The sequence below is a fragment of the Microplitis demolitor genome, chromosome 5 (assembly GCF_026212275.2).
Source record: "Microplitis demolitor isolate Queensland-Clemson2020A chromosome 5, iyMicDemo2.1a, whole genome shotgun sequence".
Taxonomy (NCBI): Eukaryota; Metazoa; Arthropoda; class Insecta; order Hymenoptera; family Braconidae; genus Microplitis; species Microplitis demolitor.
Window position 1 is genome coordinate 7,909,735 of NC_068549.1, and position 22,766 is coordinate 7,932,500.

The window sequence follows — 22,766 nt, forward strand, 5'->3', positions numbered from 1 at the left end:
ATTTTATATAAATTTGTATAACGAATGAAGCTGACAAATGCTCTAGTGACTAACAAAACATGACTGAAGTGTTTCAACAGAAAAAAAGAAACTCGGATATACAGTACTGGAATGTGTGGTATATATATGATAAACAACATTGAGAAGAGGGCGCGCTCAGTCATGCTTCATTGATGTGTAAACAAATAACTCCTTCAAATGATTCTTAGGCAGAAATGCCAATATTTTCTTCTATTGAACCTATACAGAGAGTTGCCAGAGTTCAAAATGCTTCATCGACTGTACAACACAAAATTTTGACAAGCTTTTAGGGAATATTATTACGTATTAGTCAAAGTTCCCATTTAATCTCTAAGTAAGGCCTTGCCACACACATTCTGAGCTAAGTTCGAGTTTGGCATACCAAACTTCGACAAATCTTCGGCTTTCATTGCTAGGTGAAAGTTTGAAATTTCAAAGCATAGCCTAAGTAAGGCCTTGTCACACACTTTCCTAAGTAAATTCGAGTTCGGCTTACCAATCTTCGGCAAACTTGAGTTTCTGATGCTAGGTGCGAGTTAAGAATTCCAAGGTTATGCCTGAATAAGGCCTTGCCACACACTTTCCTAACTTAATCCGAATTTGGCATGCTAAACTTCGGCAAACCTCCGGTTTTTGTTGCAAGGTGGGAGTTAGGAATTTCGATGTAATGCCTAAGTAAGGCCTTGCCACATACTTGCCTAACTAAATCTGAGTTTGGAATACCGAACTTCGACAAAAATTCGGTTTCTGTTGCTAGTTGCGAGTTAGGAATTCCAAGGTTATGCCTGAGTAAGGCCTTGCTACACACTTTCCTAACTTAATCCGAGTTTGGCATGCTAAACTTCGGCAAACCTCCGGTTTTTGTTGCAAGGTGGGAGTTAGGAATTTCGATGTAATGCCTAAGTAAGGCCTTGCCACATACTTGCCTAACTAAATCTGAGTTTGGAATACCGAACTTCGACAAAACTTCGGTTTTTTTTGCTTGGTGCGAGTTAGGATTTCTGAAATTTGCCAGACTTCGGCAATTCCGAGAAGTTTCATGATCATAACCAAGTTTGAAATTTCTTCGGCATGCCAATCTTTGTTTTGCCTACTGTGAACCTAATAAGGTGCAAATAGGGCTTGCCTAACTTAGGCAAGCCAAACTTGCCCCTCACTGACTCTTCGGCATTCCGCACGAGAATTTCTAGTCGGGAAATTTTGAAAAATCATAGTTATGGTACTTGGCAACACTACAATATTAAACACATGGCGACGATCGAAGGGTAATGAGACCGCGCGACGGACGAAGAGTCAATTATTATCAAAGAAAGTTAATTGATAATTTTTAAAGTTGAAGTAATTGATTTCATTATTAAAAGCAGTTATCGAGTCATTTTTTTAACTACAAATCATATGATCGGACAAAGTATAAGTTTTGAAATAATAACACCAAAGGGCGCGAAAGATAAAACTCATACCGTGATAAAGTTTTTCCCCAAAAAAATTTTACACCGTTAATTCACACCGAGGATACCGTGTAAAGTTCTCGGGGACCATTTTGACACTAAAATTTTTTTTATAGTATGGTTACTATTTCGTCGAAAAATAGATTTAAAAAAAAAAAATTACTAACAATTGTTATCAACTAGGAGTTAACCGAGCAGACTTAAATTTATTTATTAAATCGCGTTTAGCTCCTCATTGATTACAACTGTAAGTAATTGTTTGTTAAAATTTACATCTCAGAGAAATCGTAACTATTTTGTCGTTCTTTTTATTAATGCTGTAATTTCTTTTAGTTAATTCATAAAATTTGAATACAGTTATATCAGTAGAAAGACATTGAATAATTTGAAAGAGTGGGGGAGGGGGGTGGTGTCTAAAGATCCTTAAAAAAACCCCTTCAAAAGCTAACTTACATATCTCATTTTATACCTCGAATTTTTTATGACATATTTACTTCCCAAAATTTTCACGTATCAGAAACATATCGAATTTATTATTGAACATATCGTACGGCCAGTAATATCAGTCTACGATGAAAAATTTTCGGAATGAAATTTTTAAAAATTAACTCTGTAGTAATTTTTATTTCAAATTTATCAAATTAAATCTTCCATTTTATATTGTATTATATTATATTTAACATTGGAATTAACAAGAAAAGAAAAAAATGTTAAAGCCTAATTAGTTAAACTAAAAAAATTTGACAACTCAATTTTAAAAAATCTACAGAGAAATAAAAAAAAACGATTGTCAGCCATCTTGTAACAGCAATTGGAATAAATATTACATAATTTAATTTATCTGACAAAAATTAATATTACTGCCAACTTATTTAACTGTATATTGATTGCATTAAGGAGTATTTTTGAATTTATAAAAGTACCTATAATATATGTTTAAAAGAAAAAAAAAAAAAACAAAGTTTAACTAGGCCTTCCATTAATGAATCGCGCGAGGGTTTGCAATCTATTTAATTTTTTTACATTGATACTATTATTTTTATTATACCACTATTGTTATGTTCAAACTCTATTATGTAATACAACGCGCAATGTAAAGTAATTGTATATAAATATATAAATTATGCGATAATTAAATTATATTATTAATTTATTTAATTAACCTTCTTTTAATTTATGTTTTATTTCAGTTATATTATGATAATTATAACTAAGACGACTCAAGAAAAATTGTTTCAATTTAACTGGCCAGGTAAATTTGGGTCCAATTCTTGACACGATCCAAGTAAGGGAGAGTAGGGCAAAATGGGACACCTTACTTTCGTTAACCTTTGTCGGTCGCGGAATAAGCGTGGCGCCGCCTTTTTTACATTTTATTTATTTTCTCAATAGAGCTTGTATTAATAGCTCTGAAAAATTCGAAATTGTCGAAGATTCATCCATTTGGAAGACATTTGCATTGCAAAATCACACTGTCTAAAAATCATGATATTTCTTAATTTTGAACATCATAAAATTTTTTTATCACTTCAAAATTCAAATTATCATTCGTCGAAGCTCACGTCGTTAAAAATATAGTAAAAAAAAATTTTTATCAACTCAAAATGTGTAAATATTTTTTTTTTCAATCTTATTCTTAATATAATAATGTGATTTTCCATCGTTAATCACCATTAATTTAATTGATTGTTATTTTATTTTTTAATGAATTATTTTAAAATATTTTATTCGAAAAAAAAGTATTTTTTATCTAAAATTTAATTCAACTGTATTACTCTTATTTTTTCAACGAAAAAAAAAAAAAAAAAAAAACAAATTTTGTACATTTTAGCAAATTCTTTGGGTCTTATTTATATATATATATATATATATATATATATATATATATATATATATATATATATATATATATATATATATATATATATATATATATATATATATATATATATATATATGTTGGAGGAACAGGAGATATAGGGTCACTGCTCTGAGTATTGGAGTTATTTTGTACTGACATTTTATTTAAAATATAAACAAATAATTATTACACAAAAAAACGATTTAATATTAAAGTATTGTTCACAAATAATAATAACTAGACACCCTGATTAAAAGAAGAGATTTAAAAAGATTCGAAATAGAAAATTTTAAATACTTTTTAATACTTTTGAATACCTTGAATACTTTTGAATCCCTCTTCTTATGGGAATTTAACATTGCAAATCGTTTAAAATCCCTTTTTTTAATCAGGGCAATCAGTATAATAAAGATAAGATCTCACAAATGTTGATATACACAGAATAGTAACTAGCACAATAGTTGTTACACGTAAAACTGATTACACTAAAATAATAATTATAAATGATATTAGTCGTAATATACAATCGCCCGATAATATTTTTAATAAACTATGATTCGATAATATACGAGTACTACGGTAAACGAGGCTCGAGAACGAATCCACGGTCAGCAGGATAACTTGTACTCGCACAACGAATGCTCGATCAGAACTAACTCAACTAGTACCAAAACTCTGTACTCTTCGTTAAAAACCTTTTTGTCAAAATATTCAGAGGAGGACAACCGTCTTATATTATTTTACTATCTTGTCCTCTGTGTCTTACTATACCCATCCTGTGACCATGACTACGTTTGGTGAATAGATGTCACAGCGAGTCTAATCCTCCCGCAATAAACATAATCTGCTTAAGTTGTAAACAACTAGAACTTAAATTTTATTATTTAATTGTTACTATAAAAACTAGTCTCGACTGTTGGGCATTTCCCGTCTCATTGGAAAACCCCATTTTATTCTTTCATCTCCGACATATATGTACTACTCCTACAAAATCACGTCTTCCAAATCTATTTATAATGAAGCTTTATAGTTCCAGATAAGCTCAGGTAGTTGCACACCTAAACCCGTATTGTCTTCGCAAATCAACTAAAGTATACATTTATTTTAAATACCGAAATTTATGGTAGTTATTTATAATTAGTCACGGACAATACACATTAATATAATTCATTTTAAATTAAGTCATTATTTTTCTAATACTTAACATTTTTCTTGAACAGTTTGAAGGGAAGGGAAGCTGTTAGTCATTTGTCCTATTGTTCATCGAGCATATAAAATGTCTGAAATAATTTTGTCATTCAGTTGAGTTTCAATTTTCAGTGCGACAAGTTGGTTCTATGTGAATATAGTAACAGCTAAAAATAATTATAAAGTTATAATTTATCATAAATTCGTAAAAATGATTCCTGAATTCTACAACATTTTAGAGCCTGTTATAAAAGAAGGTGATTTAGAACTTTTAAGTGAAGTCATTAACCATTTTTCAAAAAATCCTGACTGGATGACTATAGGAGTGGTTATCCTCCATGTGGCAGCAGAAAATGAGCGTGATGGAATAATTAAATTTGTTGTTGACAAGTGTCCAGAGTTACTGAAAAGTCCGGATTTGAGATGCAAGTTACGAATTTTGCTAACGTTAATAATGGACTTGAACGTCGATGCCGTCGAAATTATTTTAAAAACTGACTTTTTAATAGATGATCATATCAAATTTGATGCTGTCCTTGGTATAGCTTATAATCTATACAACTCTCCAATAGTTAATAACGCAGATACCAAAAAAGTGAAAAAAATAATCAAACTTTTAATAGAGTACAGTTATAATAATTTCAACAAGTATGATGTTACATTAAAAGTTAACGAGGAGACCTTAAACATCGAAGCGTTGATTAAATCTGAGTGTGATTTTAATACAATATATGGGACTCAAACTTTTATGGAAATAATTGTTTTTTATATAAGTTATTATAAATCTCTGGATGACCCTATTCAGCAATTGAGTTATTCGAAAGTTGTTGATATTTATTATTTTATTGGAAAATTGTTTATCAAAAAAATTGTTTTTCTGCGAGATTTAAACTCACACGTGTCGGAAAATATTATAAATGCAATCAATAATGATTGCAAACTTAAATCTTTCAAGGAGCAATGTGAAGAAGAATTGAATAGGATGAAAAGTGATTTAGTTGATAAAACAACGGTTACAGCTTACGGTATTGCAACTGCTAGCATTAACAAGTTGGTTAAGTTTATGTGCAATCGTAATTTAAAGGAATTTATTGTATCAAATAAAAGTGTTGTAAACTATCCAATTTATGCAGCTACTATCCGACATCGGTTTGAACTCTCTCAAAAGAGACAAAAGTTGTTGAAAATTTCGGAATCTGTATTCAAATCGACTTATGGAAATTTACCGGAGTTACCGCCAGAGTGCATTAGTATAATACTTGACAAATGTAGTGATAATGATTTGATTAATTTCATTGACCGTAATCGTAAGCATTAATTTTAATTTACTATATCGTAATGAATTTTAAAATAGAAATTTTTTTAATTTCTAGAAATTTCAATATTTAAATTTAGATACTTTTTGAAAATATGTAAAATATTTTGTATATTATTATTATTTTTTTTTAATATCTCTATTTTTATTAATCGATTTAAGGTCAGGATTTTGAAAAGAATCTTTTTCTAGTAAGTTTTAAATACTGTTCAATAAGATTTAATTGAACAAACTAAGATAGGTTTAGAAATATTTGGAAAAACAAAATTTTTTTTATGTTGTAAATAATGTTTAAAATTATAAGTTTTTTTAAAAAATAAAATGTTAAGTAAATAATTTTTAAAAATATGTAAAATATTTTGTATATTATTATTATTTTTTTTTAATACCTCTACTTTTATGAATAGATTTAAGGTCAGGATTTTGAAAATAATTTTCTTCTAGTAAGTTTTAAATACTGTTCAATAAGATTTAATTGAACAAACTAAGATAGGTTTAGAAATATTTGGAAAAACAAAATTTTTTTTAAGTTGTAAATAATGTTTAAAATTATAAGTTTTTTTAAAAAATAAAATGTTAAGTAAATAATTTTTAAAAATATATAAAATATTTTGTATATTATTTTGTTTTTTTATGAGCACTATTTTTATTAATCGATTAAAGGTCAGGATTTTGAAAAGAATCTTTTTCTAGTAAGTTTTAAATACTGTTCAATAAGATTTAATTGAACAAACTAAGATAGGTTTAGAAATATTTGGAAAAACAAAATTTTTTTTAAGTTGTAAATAATGTTTAAAATTATAAGTTTTTTTAAAAAATAAAATGTTAAGTAAATAATTTTTAAAAACATGTAAAATATTTTGTATATTATTTTTTTTTTTATTAGCACTATTTTTATTAATCGATTTAAGGTCAGGATTTTGAAAAGAATCTTTTTCTAGTAAGTTTTAAATACTGTTCAATAAGATTTAATTGAACAAACTAAGATAGGTTTAGAAATATTTGGAAAAACAAAATTTTTTTTAAGTTGTAAATAATGTTTAAAATTATGTAAAATATTTTGTATATTATTATTATTTTTTTTTAATAGCTCTACTTTTATTAATCGATTTAAGGTCAGGATTTTGAAAAGAATCTTTTTCTAGTAAGTTTTAAATACTGTTCAATAAGATTTATCGAAAAAACTAAAATAGGTTTAGAAATATTTGGAACAACAAAATTTTTTTTATGTTGTAAATAATGTTTAAAATTATAAGTTTTTTTAAAAAATAAAATGTTAAGTAAATAATTTTTAAAAATATATAAAATATTTTGTATATTATTTTGTTTTTTTATGAGCACTATTTTTATTAATCGATTAAAGGTCAGGATTTTGAAAAGAATCTTTTTCTAGTAAGTTTTAAATACTGTTCAATAAGATTTATCGAACAAACTAAGATAGGTTTAGAAATATTTGGAACAACAAAATTTTTTTTATGTTGTAAATAATGTTTAAAATTATAAGTTTTTTTAAAAAATAAAATGTTAAGTAAATAATTTTTAAAAATATGTAAAATATTTTGTATATTATTTTTTTTTTTTATTAGCACTATTTTTATTAATCGATTAAAGGTCAGAATTTTGAAAAGAATCTTTTTCTAGTAAGTTTTAAATACTGTTCAATAAGATTTAATTGAACAAACTAAGATAGGTTTAGAAATATTTGGAAAAACAAAATTTTTTTTAAGTTGTAAATAATGTTTAAAATTATGTAAAATATTTTGTATATTATTATTATTTTTTTTTAATAGCTCTACTTTTATTAATAGATTAAAGGTCAGGATTTTGAAAAGAATCTTTTTCTAGTAAGTTTTAAATACTGTTCAATAAGATTTAATTGAACAAACTAAGATAAGTTTAGAAATATTTGGAAAAACAAAATTTTTTTTAAGTTGTAAATAATGTTTAAAATTATAAGTTTTTTTAAAAAGTAACATGTTAAGTAAATAATTTTTAAAAATATGTAAAATATTTTGTATATTATTATTATTTTTTTTTAATAGCTCTACTTTTATTAATAGATTTAAGGTCAGGATTTTGAAAATAATTTTTTTCTAGTAAGTTTTAAATACTGTTCAATAAGATTTAATTGAACAAACTAAGATAGGTTTAGAAATATTTGGAAAAACAAAATTTTTTTTAAGTTGTAAATAATGTTTAAAATTATAAGTTTTTTTAAAAAATAAAATGTTAAGTAAATAATTTTTAAAAACATGTAAAATATTTTGTATATTATTTTTTTTTTTATTAGCACTATTTTTATTAATCGATTTAAGGTCAGGATTTTGAAAAGAATCTTTTTCTAGTAAGTTTTAAATACTGTTCAATAAGATTTAATTGAACAAACTAAGATAGGTTTAGAAATATTTGGAAAAACAAAATTTTTTTTATGTTGTAAATAATGTTTAAAATTATAAGTTTTTTTAAAAAATAAAATGTTAAGTAAATAATTTTTAAAAATATGTAAAATATTTTGTATATTATTTTTTTTTTTTATTAGCACTATTTTTATTAATCGATTAAAGGTCAGAATTTTGAAAAGAATCTTTTTCTAGTAAGTTTTAAATACTGTTCAATAAGATTTAATTGAACAAACTAAGATAGGTTTAGAAATATTTGGAAAAACAAAATTTTTTTTAAGTTGTAAATAATGTTTAAAATTATGTAAAATATTTTGTATATTATTATTATTTTTTTTTAATAGCTCTACTTTTATTAATAGATTAAAGGTCAGGATTTTGAAAAGAATCTTTTTCTAGTAAGTTTTAAATACTGTTCAATAAGATTTAATTGAACAAACTAAGATAGGTTTAGAAATATTTGGAAAAACAAAATTTTTTTTAAGTTGTAAATAATGTTTAAAATTATAAGTTTTTTTTAAAAAGTAACATGTTAAGTAAATAATTTTTAAAAATATGTAAAATATTTTGTATATTATTATTATTTTTTTTTAATAGCTCTACTTTTATTAATAGATTTAAGGTCAGGATTTTGAAAAGAATCTTCTTCTAGTAAGTTTTAAATACTGTTAAATAAGATTTAATTGAACAAACTAAGATAGGTTTAGAAATATTTGGAAAAACAAAATTTTTTTTAAGTTGTAAATAATGTTTAAAATTATAAGTTTTTTTAAAAAATAAAATGTTAAGTAAATAATTTTTAAAAACATATAAAATATTTTGTATATTATTTTGTTTTTTTAAGAGCACTATTTTTATTAATCGATTAAAGGTCAGGGTTTTGAAAAGAATCTTTTTCTAGTAAGTTTTAAATACTGTTAAATAAGATTTAATTGAACAAACTAAGATAGGTTTAGAAATATTTGGAAAAACAAAATTTTTTTTATGTTGTAAATAATGTTTAAAATTATAAGTTTTTATTCAAAAAATAAAATGTTAAGTAAATAATTTTTAAAAATATGTAAAATATTTTGTATGTTATTTTTTTTTTTATTAGCACTATTTTTATTGATCGATTAAAGGTCAGGATTTTGAAAAGAATCTTTTTCTAGTAAGTTTTAAATACTGTTCAATAAGATTTAATTGAACAAACTAAGATAGGTTTAGAAATATTCGGAAAAACAAAATTTTTTTTATGTTGTAAATAATGTTTAAAATTATAAGTTTTTTTTAAAAGTAACATGTTAAGTAAATAATTTTTAAAAATATGTAAAATATTTTGTATATTATTATTATTTTTTTTTAATAGCTCTACTTTTATTAATAGATTTAAGGTCAGGATTTCGAAAATAATTTTTTTCTAGTAAGTTTTAAATACTGTTCAATAAGATTTAATTGAACAAACTAAGATAGGTTTAGAAATATTTGGAAAAACAAAATTTTTTTTATGTTGTAAATAATGTTTAAAATTATAAGTTTTTTTAAAAAATAAAATGTTAAGTAAATAATTTTTAAAGACATATAAAATATTTTGTATATTATTTTGTTTTTTTTTGAGCACTATTTTTATTAATCGATTAAAGGTCAGGATTTTGAAAAGAATCTTTTTCTAGTTAGTTTTAAATACTGTTCAATAAGATTTAATTGAACAAACTGAGATAGGTTTAGAAATATTTGGAAAAACAAAATTTTTTTTATGTTGTAAATAATGTTTAAAATTATAAGTTTTTTTAAAAAATAAAATGTTAAGTAAATAATTTTTAAAAATATGTAAAATATTTTGTATATTATTATTATTTTTTTTTAATAGCTCTACTTTTATTAATAGATTAAAGGTCAGGATTTTGAAAAGAATCTTCTTCTAGTAAGTTTTAAATACTGTTAAATAAGATTTAATTGAACAAACTAAGATAGGTTTAGAAATATTTGGAAAAACAAAATTTTTTTTAAGTTGTAAATAATGTTTAAAATTATAAGTTTTTTTAAAAAATAAAATGTTAAGTAAATAATTTTTAAAAACATATAAAATATTTTGTATATTATTTTGTTTTTTTATGAGCACTATTTTTATTAATCGATTAAAGGTCAGGATTTTGAAAAGAATCTTTTTCTAGTAAGTTTTAAATACTGTTCAATAAGATTTAATTGAACAAACTAAGATAGGTTTAGAAATATTTGGAAAAACAAAATTTTTTTTATGTTGTAAATAATGCTTAAAATTATAAGTTTTTATTCAAAAAATAAAATGTTAAGTAAATAATTTTTAAAAATATGTAAAATATTTTGTATATTATTTTTTTTTTTATTAGCACTATTTTTATTGATCGATTAAAGGTCAGGATTTTGAAAAGAATCTTTTTCTAGTAAGTTTTAAATTCTGTTCAATAAGATTTAATTGAACAAACTAAGATAGGTTTAGAAATATTCGGAAAAACAAAATTTTTTTTATGTTGTAAATAATGTTTAAAATTATAAGTTTTTTTTAAAAGTAACATGTTAAGTAAATAATTTTTAAAAATATGTAAAATATTTTGTATATTATTATTATTTTTTTTTAATAGCTCTACTTTTATTAATAGATTTAAGGTCAGGATTTCGAAAATAATTTTTTTCTAGTAAGTTTTAAATACTGTTCAATAAGATTTAATTGAACAAACTAAGATAGGTTTAGAAATATTTGGAAAAACAAAATTTTTTTTATGTTGTAAATAATGTTTAAAATTATAAGTTTTTTTAAAAAATAAAATGTTAAGTAAATAATTTTTAAAGACATATAAAATATTTTGTATATTATTTTGTTTTTTTTTGAGCACTATTTTTATTAATCGATTAAAGGTCAGGATTTTGAAAAGAATCTTTTTCTAGTTAGTTTTAAATACTGTTCAATAAGATTTAATTGAACAAACTGAGATAGGTTTAGAAATATTTGGAAAAACAAAATTTTTTTTATGTTGTAAATAATGTTTAAAATTATAAGTTTTTTTAAAAAATAAAATGTTAAGTAAATAATTTTTAAAAATATGTAAAATATTTTGTATATTATTTTGTTTTTTTATGAGCAATATTTTTATTAATCGATTAAAGGTCAGGATTTTGAAAAGAATCTTTTTCTAGTAAGTTTTAAATACTGTTCAATAAGATTTAATTGAACAAACTAAGATAGGTTTAGAAATATTTGGAAAAACAAAATTTTTTTTAATTTGTAAATAATGTTTAAAATTATGTAAAATATTCTGTATATTATTATTATTTTTTTTTAATAGCTCTACTTTTATTAATCGATTTAAGGTCAGGATTTTGAAAAGAATCTTTTTCTAGTAAGTTTTAAATACTGTTCAATAAGATTTAATTGAACAAACTAAGATAGGTTTAGAAATATTTGGAAAAACAAAATTTTTTTTATGTTGTAAATAATGTTTAAAATTATAAGTTTTTTTAAAAAATAAAATGTTAAGTAAATAATTTTTAAAAATATATAAAATATTTTGTATATTATTTTGTTTTTTTATGAGCACTATTTTTATTAATCGATTAAAGGTCAGGATTTTGAAAAGAATCTTTTTCTAGTAAGTTTTAAATACTGTTCAATAAGATTTAATTGAACAAACTAAGATAGGTTTAGAAATATTTGGAAAAACAAAATTTTTCTATGTTGTAAATAATGTTTAAAATTATAAGTATTTTTTGAAAATAAAATGTTAAGTTAATAATTTTTAAAAATACGTAAAATATTTTGTATATTATTATTATTTTTTTTTAATAGCTCTACTTTTATTAATCGATTTAAGGTCAGGATTTTGAAAATAATTTTTTTCTAGTAAGTTTTAAATACTGTTCAATAAGATTTAATTGAACAAACTAAGATAGGTTTAGAAATATTTGGAAAAACAAAATTTTTTTTAAGTTGTAAATAATGTTTAAAATTATAAGTTTTTTTAAAAAATAAAATGTTAAGTAAATAATTTTTAAAAATATATAAAATATTTTGTATATTATTTTGGTTTTTTATGAGCACTATTTTTATTAATCGATTAAAGGTCAGGATTTTGAAAAGAATCTTTTTCTAGTAAGTTTTAAATACTGTTCAATAAGATTTAATTGAACAAACTAAGATAGGTTTAGAAATATTTGGAAAAACAAAATTTTTTTTAAGTTGTAAATAATGTTTAAAATTATGTAAAATATTTTGTATATTATTATTATTTTTTTTAATAGCTCTACTTTTATTAATCGATTTAAAGTCAGGATTTTGAAAAGAATCTTTTTCTAGTAAGTTTTAAATACTGTTCAATAAGATTTAATTGAACAAACTAAGATAGGTTTAGAAATATTTGGAAAAACAAAATTTTTTTTATGTTGTAAATAATGTTTAAAATCATAAGTTTTTTTAAAAAATAAAATGTTAAGTAAATAATTTTTAAAAATATGTAAAATATTTTGTATATTATTTTTATTTTTTTTATTAGCACTATTTTTATTAATCGATTTAAGGTCAGGATTTTGAAAAGAATCTTTTTCTAGTAAGTTTTAAATACTGTTCAATAAGATTTAATTGAACAAACTAAGATAGGTTTAGAAATATTTGGAAAAACAAAATTTTTTTTATGTTGTAAATAATGTTTAAAATTATAAGTTTTTTTAAAAAATAAAATGTTAAGTAAATAATTTTTAAAAATATATAAAATATTTTGTATATTATTTTGTTTTTTTATGAGCACTATTTTTATTAATCGATTAAAGGTCAGGATTTTGAAAAGAATCTTTTTCTAGTAAGTTTTAAATACTGTTCAATAAGATTTATCGAACAAACTAAGATAGGTTTAGAAATATTTGGAAAAACAAAATTTTTTTTAAGTTGTAAATAATGTTTAAAATTATAAGTTTTTTTAAAAAATAAAATGTTAAGTAAATAATTTTTAAAAATATATAAAATATTTTGTATATTATTTTGTTTTTTTATGAGCACTATTTTTATTAATCGATTAAAGGTCAGGATTTTGAAAAGAATCTCTTTCTAGTAAGTTTTAAATACTGTTCAATAAGATTTATCGAACAAACTAAGATAGGTTTAGAAATATTTGGAAAAACAAAATTTTTTTTATGTTGTAAGTAATGTTGAAAATTATAAGTATTTTTTGAAAATAAAATGTTAAGTAAATAATTTTTAAAAATACGTAAAATATTTTGTATATTATTATTATTTTTTTTTAATAGCTCTACTTTTATTAATCGATTTAAGGTCAGGATTTTGAAAAGAATCTTTTTCTAGTAAGTTTTAAATACTGTTCAATAAGATTTAATTGAACAAACTAAGATAGGTTTAGAAATATTTGGAAAAACAAAATTTTTTTTAAGTTGTAAATAATGTTTAAAATTATAAGTTTTTTTAAAAAATAAAATGTTAAGTAAATAATTTTTAAAAATATATAAAATATTTTGTATATTATTTTGTTTTTTTATGAGCACTATTTTTATTAATCGATTAAAGGTCAGGATTTTGAAAAGAATCTTTTTCTAGTAAGTTTTAAATACTGTTCAATAAGATTTATCGAACAAACTAAGATAGGTTTAGAAATATTTGGAAAAACAAAATTTTTCTTAAGTTGTAAATAATGTTTAAAATTATAAGTTTTTTTAAAAAATAAAATGTTAAGTAAATAATTTTTAAAAATATATAAAATATTTTGTATATTATTTTGTTTTTTTGTGAGCACTATTTTTATTAATCGATTAAAGGTCAGGATTTTGAAAAGAATCTTTTTCTAGTAAGTTTTAAATACTGTTCAATAAGATTTAATCGAACAAACTAAGATAGGTTTAGAAATATTTGGAAAAACAAAATTTTTTTTAAGTTGTAAATAATGTTTAAAATTATGTAAAATATTTTGTATATTATTATTATTTTTTTTAATAGCTCTACTTTTATTAATCGATTTAAAGTCAGGATTTTGAAAAGAATCTTTTTCTAGTAAGTTTTAAATACTGTTCAATAAGATTTAATTGAACAAACTAAGATAGGTTTAGAAATATTTGGAAAAACAAAAATTTTTTTATGTTGTAAATAATGTTTAAAATTATAAGTTTTTTTAAAAAATAAAATGTTAAGTAAATAATTTTTAAAAATATGTAAAATATTTTGTATATTATTTTTATTTTTTTTATTAGCACTATTTTTATTAATCGATTTAAGGTCAGGATTTTGAAAAGAATCTTTTTCTAGTAAGTTTTAAATACTGTTCAATAAGATTTATCGAACAAACTAAGATAGGTTTAGAAATATTTGGAAAAACAAAATTTTTTTTAAGTTGTAAATAATGTTTAAAATTATAAGTTTTTTTAAAAAATAAAATGTTAAGTAAATAATTTTTAAAAATATATAAAATATTTTGTATATTATTTTGTTTTTTTATGAGCACTATTTTTATTAATCGATTAAAGGTCAGGATTTTGAAAAGAATCTCTTTCTAGTAAGTTTTAAATACTGTTCAATAAGATTTATCGAACAAACTAAGATAGGTTTAGAAATATTTGGAAAAACAAAATTTTTTTTATGTTGTAAGTAATGTTGAAAATTATAAGTATTTTTTGAAAATAAAATGTTAAGTAAATAATTTTTAAAAATACGTAAAATATTTTGTATATTATTATTATTTTTTTTTAATAGCTCTACTTTTATTAATCGATTTAAGGTCAGGATTTTGAAAAGAATCTTTTTCTAGTAAGTTTTAAATACTGTTCAATAAGATTTAATTGAACAAACTAAGATAGGTTTAGAAATATTTGGAAAAACAAAATTTTTTTTAAGTTGTAAATAATGTTTAAAATTATAAGTTTTTTTAAAAAATAAAATGTTAAGTAAATAATTTTTAAAAATATATAAAATATTTTGTATATTATTTTGTTTTTTTATGAGCACTATTTTTATTAATCGATTAAAGGTCAGGATTTTGAAAAGAATCTTTTTCTAGTAAGTTTTAAATACTGTTCAATAAGATTTATCGAACAAACTAAGATAGGTTTAGAAATATTTGGAAAAACAAAATTTTTCTTAAGTTGTAAATAATGTTTAAAATTATAAGTTTTTTTAAAAAATAAAATGTTAAGTAAATAATTTTTAAAAATATATAAAATATTTTGTATATTATTTTGTTTTTTTGTGAGCACTATTTTTATTAATCGATTAAAGGTCAGGATTTTGAAAAGAATCTTTTTCTAGTAAGTTTTAAATACTGTTCAATAAGATTTAATCGAACAAACTAAGATAGGTTTAGAAATATTTGGAAAAACAAAATTTTTTTTAAGTTGTAAATAATGTTTAAAATTATGTAAAATATTTTGTATATTATTATTATTTTTTTTAATAGCTCTACTTTTATTAATCGATTTAAAGTCAGGATTTTGAAAAGAATCTTTTTCTAGTAAGTTTTAAATACTGTTCAATAAAATTTAATTGAACAAACTAAGATAGGTTTAGAAATATTTGGAAAAACAAAATTTTTTTTATGTTGTAAATAATGTTTAAAATTATAAGTTTTTTTAAAAAATAAAATGTTAAGTAAATAATTTTTAAAAATATGTAAAATATTTTGTATATTATTTTTATTTTTTTTATTAGCACTATTTTTATTAATCGATTTAAGGTCAGGATTTTGAAAAGAATCTTTTTCTAGTAAGTTTTAAATACTGTTCAATAAGATTTAATTGAACGAACTAAGATAGGTTTAGAAATATTTGGAAAAACAAAATTTTTTTTATGTTGTAAATAATGTTTAAAATTATAAGTTTTTTTAAAAAGTAACATGTTAAGTAAATAATTTTTAAAAATATGTAAAATATTTTGTATATTATTATTATTTTTTTTTAATAGCTCTACGTTTATTAATAGATTTAAGGTCAGGATTTTGAAAAGAATCTTTTTCTAGTAAGTTTTAAATACTGTTCAATAAGATTTAATTGAACAAACTAAGATAGGTTTAGAAATATTTGGAAGAACAAAATTTTTTTTAAGTTGTAAATAATGTTTAAAATTATAAGTTTTTTTAAAAAATAAAATGTTAAGTAAATAATTTTTAAAGACATATAAAATATTTTGTATATTTTTTTGTTTTTTTATGAGCACTATTTTTATTAATCGATTTAAGGTCAGGATTTTGAAAAGAATCTTTTTCTAGTAAGTTTTAAATACTGTTCAATAAGATTTAATTGAACAAACTCAGATAGGTTTAGAAATATTTGGAAAAACAACATTTTTTTTATGTTGTGAATAATGTTTAAAATTATAAGTATTTATAAAAAATAAAATATGTTAATTAAATAATTTTTAAAAATATGTAAAATATTTTTTATGTATATGTGTTATTTTTAAAATACATCTTTGTAAAATTAATGACCTTCGTTTTCTATATCTATTTTTAACTTCCTGCTATGAAAATCCCGAGAAAAAATGTTTTCGTAAAATTTTATAAGATTTTACAGCACAATTTTGTAATGTAAGATCTGAGTAAGGTAAGTAATGGTTAAATAAAATTTTATAAAAGTTTTCTATATTTTATGCCATAATTGAATAATAATAACTTCCGTTCAAGGAATATCATTGCAAATCGATGAATTTTCTGGGATTTTCTCTTAAAATTTATCGTCCATATGTCATTCTGTCTCTGTCCTTTTTTTTCACGTTAACAAACGTATACATCTCACTCTGTTTTCCATAGGTATACTAAGTATTTTACTTAGTGTGTACTTTACTTATATGTGTACGACTAGCGCCCTCTTAAAAAAAACTGAATCAGCTGTCAGTTTACTTTTACTATATTTAAAAAAAATTTATACACTGAGAAAAAATTTCTCTTTTGATAATTAAATTGGTTTTGTTAAATTCTGTTAAATTAAAATTTATTTAGGACAACTAAATTTTATTCGTCAATATAATCTATTTTATTTTTCTTAACAAATGATTTAATAGACTCTATTTGGTTGACATTAATATTTTTCTCTCTAAGATGATAAAATCATTTGGTAAAGTTAAGAAAGTATTTATTCAATGGACAACTAAACTATTTTGTAGTGCCAACAAATCCAAATATTTAAAGCAAAATATTATTATATTAGCTGTTATAAATATTACTTAGACACAAAAAAATATATTCATTTAGAATAAATATATATATTTGTTCGAGGTTGATAAATATATATTTGAACCTAATGATTATTGATTTTAAAGTTATGGTGTTAGGTAGCAGCAGCGGGAGTAGTTCGGTGCTCACCACTAGATTGCGCCCACCGTTTGTGGTGTCCCTGGTAAGAAACTTATTTCAGAGTTTTTATATTCGCCAGCTTGAAGCATTCATGGAATGGGTTATCTGCTGAAAATTTTTGATAGTAAAATAGGGATATCCTGTATTACACTATGCCATTAATGTTTAATATAATGTTTTTCTTGAACAATTTTTGTCATAGTACGACAAAAAGTACGTGAGAAGGAAATGAATTAGTTTCTAAATATGCATTTATTTAAATGTTAAATAAATACCCTGTGATTTTCAAATAATATTTTATTATGATTAATAACTCATTTTCTAAGGATCACTTATATATTTCATTACGACTACGTCATAAACTTTATAAATTGTTCAGTTGTAATATTATCATTTAACATTACCTTCATCTTGTAAACAGTTTCAATTTCAGTATGTCTTTGATTCCATTCGGGTGTAATTTTAAATTGCACCCAGTCTTTTTGATCTCTTTCAAGTGTGATGATATAGCCCCTTTGTAATGAATAATTTTGCAATTTAGTTTGCCAGTGAGAATTCTTTTGAAACTTTGTTTTGAAATGACTGATATTAATATTAAAAGTTTTCTCCATATTTTCGTCGACAACTCACGTAGGTCAATAGGTGCAAATTAGTTTGAGTTTGCACTACTCAATGGTTTATCGAGTTCTAGATATTACTCTACTATCGCATTCGATAGATTAGTATTTTGTTTAATTTAGGAATCCAATAAGGAAAAGTTATTTAAACGTTTAATGCAGTCATCATTGAAAACATATATTTATTTTTTATTATTGAATATTTGAAATTAATTTAAACATTTTGCAATTTGCATTTCAGAGTTTGATTTTTCTGATACGCTAGTATTTTTTTTTTACTTAGTGAATGATTCAATTTTTAACAAAATACCTTTGAAAATGGCGCAGTTAGTGACTCGCTAACTAAAATTTGAACTGGGCGTTAGAGAATTAGAAATAATCGTCACTTTTCCTATGCTTATTGAATGGAATATCTCATAACATTTTGGAAAGTACTAAGAAATAAAATGAAAGGCTGAAAGTCGAAGAGAATTTTTTTTTTAATGCGTACAAAAATAATTTGCTAAATAAGTGAAAAAAAAATTTGTATCGGTTATGAATCACTATTATATATATATATATATATATATATATATATATATATATATATATATATATATATATATTGTAACATGATGGAAAATTCGACATCGACTCGTGGTTTGAATTTATTTTAAATAAGAAATAGTTACCGGATGAGCAAATTTTAGTGACATTTAGAATCGAAAATTTCAACTTCGACCGACTAATTGATCCAACCCATGGATCGTGATGGGAGATCCGGACTAGACGCCGTACTGAACGGTCACGTTTTACGATTCGAGAAATTCGACCCGACCAAACGAACAATTTTGATTACGACTCTTGAACAACGTGAATTTTGTTCTATAAGAACAATCCGAGTGATTAACGAACAATTCATTGCGATAAGTAAATTTTTTTCTAACAAATAACCGCCGTCGTGAACAAGCGAATAAGCCGAAGCCTCGGCACGAGAACTGATCAAGTGTACGACCGATTGATTTGGTTTTATGAACAAGTGCAACGCGATTTGTGGAAATAATAATTAAATTAATGATTGATTGTACGTCCTAACTGTATGATAGTGAAATTTCACGCGTTACCGAAATAAAATATTATTTTATATTTTATTTTATTCCAATCGAGCAATTCCGAGAATTACGGATTATCTCCTTCTCATTCGTTGCGGCAGCCGAGTCTTGCCATGTAAAAGACTCTGACGTCACCGGTCGAGTATTTCGTTAAGAACTACGTCGAGTGTGTTGATGAAATAAACGACGAGTTTTTTTTTTCTTTCGACAACTGACTGTTATTTTTTTTGCAAAACTGACTGTTTCCGATCAACTACGTTTTGTTGTACTTTGGTTTATATCGAGCCAAGCCGACAACGGCATTTATTATGTTTGTGTAACCGACAATTTGTGTGAAAGCGATCAGTTATTTTGTCTATTGAATATACGATTAATTTGTTTAATTCTGATCACTTATTTTATCGTAATTTTAACTGCCTGACCTTTCCCCGATCCGCCACCCTGAGCCGAATTTTTTTTTGTTTTGATAATTATTTATTTGGTGATTATAAAATCACCTGGCGCCCAACTTTAAAATTTTGAACAAGGTTGTCAAATAGTAAGTGTACTCGGACTTCACTCCGGTAGATCCCCGGTGGTGAAAAACCCGTTATAATATATAGGGGCGAAGGGGAAAAAGAGGATAGGGTAGGCAAAACGGGGTACCCCCAAAATTTCATAAAAAAAACTTTTTTTTTTTGTCTAATTACTATAAATCCGATATATTTGCACACGTTTATCCCTACGCAAGACACCTGGAACAAAATGGACCAGCCCGAAAATCGAAAAAAATAATTTTTCAAATTCTTATCGTTAAATTAAAAAAAATTAATATATTAACCCATTTTTCGGCTGATTTGCTATACCTGAGGTATATTTGACTACTGAAAAAGTTCAAAAATAACATATTTTTTTTTGATTGATAAAATTTTTTGAATAATGCAAAATAATCTGTAATTTAAAAAATAAAAAAACACGTTTTTTGGGTTCAAAATAATGACAAATAAGAAATAAGTTATTCCCACTTTAATATCAAGCTGGTGAAATCGATCAGAACCACTTTTTTAAAAGCTTAAAATTAAAATGAAAATAACTAGAAAACAATGCGTAGTTTGAAAAAACTTGACTGATAATAATTTGTAGAGAATGAAATTATCACCGAAAAAAATTTTATAACATTTTCTGATAAATTTGATAGTTTCACCGGAATAGTAAAAATATCTCCAACTTTACTTCGAGCATTAATAACTTTTGAACAGATGGATTACCAAAAAATGATAAGAGACCTTTTTTGTAGAACGTTTAATTTCCTACAAAAAATATGAATAAGTCTATTCGATCCATTGATCTGTTAAGAATTTAAAAGTATTTAAAGGTAAAAAAAAAAAATTTTTCCTGTGTTATTTAAATGAGAAATCGAATTTTTCAATGAGCTAGGTCTGTAATCGACATAGAATTTTTTTCCTTGCTCGACATTTTTTTTTTTTGTGTTGAAATATGATTTCTTCCTCATGCACTTAAAAAGAAAAAAAATGTTGCTCCGAAATGACGCACCCTAATATACATATATACATAAGCTTTCAAACCAATGGTATTTCCGGAACCTACATAACTAATAAGGGGATAGTATATCATAATATTGTGAAAATTCAATTAAGAGTATACATAAATGTTTCTGTTTTGAATGCCATAGGAATTATAAAATTTCGTCAATGAATAATTTAAAAAAAATAGAGGATTCATAAGGAACACATATATACTTATTAAAAACTGAGCTTATACTTAAATCAATAAGTTTTCTTGCTAATAAAATTTTCAATTTTCTCACTAATAAGTTTGAAGTAAAATATTACTAACATATCAAAAAATATATGATAGTTAGTAACCTAAAATATGCAGAATTAGCAACGAATTATTTTTAAAATCATATATTATTTTATTAAATGTAAGCTTCATACGATATACAATAAAACTAATAAATTAAGTTATGACTTATTAATTTATTTGAATTAATAAATGAGTAAAATACAATAAAAAACCGTTAAAACCTGAAAATGATATCTGCCAGGCTAAAAATAACATATTTAAAAACAGGTAATGGTTGCCTCACATTAATTCAATATATTTTGATCAACATAATTTAGATATTTACCATTTATAATTACGAAATTTTTTTGGTTTTTATAATTTAATTTCAAGTTTGCTATAAATATTTATTGAATGAAAATGAAGTTTTCATAAATGTTTATAATGATTCATTATTATGTAATAATATAAATATACATTGTTCGTATATTTATATTATTAATATTAGAAAAAAAATTAATTTGTTATTGAGCTATTTTATATGTAGAAATACCGATAAAATAATTTTTTTTTTGTCTAAAAACATTTATCTAAATAATTAATACATGTTTTTTTAATTTTTAGAGAAAAGAAAAAATTGGATAGAGCCACTATTATAAAAAAAAAAAAAAAAATCGTTCAATCTAACTTGAAATTTAATAAAAATGAAACGAATCATCATTTAAAAGAGTAAGGCAACAGAAGTAAAAGTTAATGAACAAAAAATTTTATTGAAATTAATCTAAAGATGTTTTTTTCTATGGATTATTTTCGATGAATTTTAATTTTAAACTAGTTTGGAATTTTAATTCGTTGAAATGACTAAATAACAGAATTGTAAGTCATTTTATGTTTTTAATTAATATATATCGTTAAATAAAAAAGCATTGAACGGTAGAAAAAAGCAACAAAAATTAAATTTACGCTAGGACCGTTTTGAAAGAAAAAAAAAAAATCAACAGTTGGTCTATAATGAAAATACCATATATTTTAATGCGATTGTACTAAAATTTTATATCAATGAAAACAATGTTTAACATTAGTAAAATCAAAATTATTTACTTATTATAATTACATATATAAATAAAAATTGAATATAAACGTTAAAAATGACTTATTAGAAAGTTATATAATTTTTAATCCATTTTCGAATATTTAAGCTGTATAAAATAAAAAAAATTTAATATAGTCTATTATAGTTTAAAATTTTTGATAATATAAGAGTACATAATATAAGTGTGAAAAAATTTGAAATAAACTTATTTTTTTTTTTTTTTTTAAGTAAATATAGTAAAAATCATTATATATTAATTAAATATTTATAAAATATTATACATATTGATAAATATGGTTAGAATTCATTTAAGAAGTATTTGACTCTTTAATTAAAAATGTCAAATAATTAAAACAAAAAAATTATTTATTTATTTAATTAAAAAAAAAATAATAATAATAAATCGCTGGTGTTATAAATTTAAAAATTTTTCAAGTATCAACGTGTTATATAGATGCAGGGAGATACCGTATTTCCGCTGCGGCTGACGCAGCCAGTAGTTAGCTCGCGACAAAGATTATTTTTTACGCCGGCTCGTAATAGTATGAAAGAGTAGTCAGTTGAAGCGGTTCGAGTAAGCGCTGTCAGATACTGACTACGGCAAGTTGTATACTATTAACGTAACATTACCACGGGTTGATGTCTATGACTGAAT

The 22,766-nt window shown here is 22.5% G+C and overlaps 1 protein-coding gene across 1 annotated transcript in view; it reads left to right on the top strand.

The window, feature by feature from the left end:
* The first annotated feature begins 4,729 nt into the window (after window positions 1-4,729).
* Window positions 4,730-22,766, top strand: part of LOC106693677 (agrin) — a 34,896-nt gene continuing 16,859 nt past the window's right edge. The window contains exons 1-2 of the mRNA XM_053739336.1: window positions 4,730-5,113; window positions 5,474-5,825. Coding sequence (XP_053595311.1) covers window positions 4,730-5,113; window positions 5,474-5,825 — 736 coding nt within the window. The remainder of the gene's footprint in view (window positions 5,114-5,473; window positions 5,826-22,766) is intronic.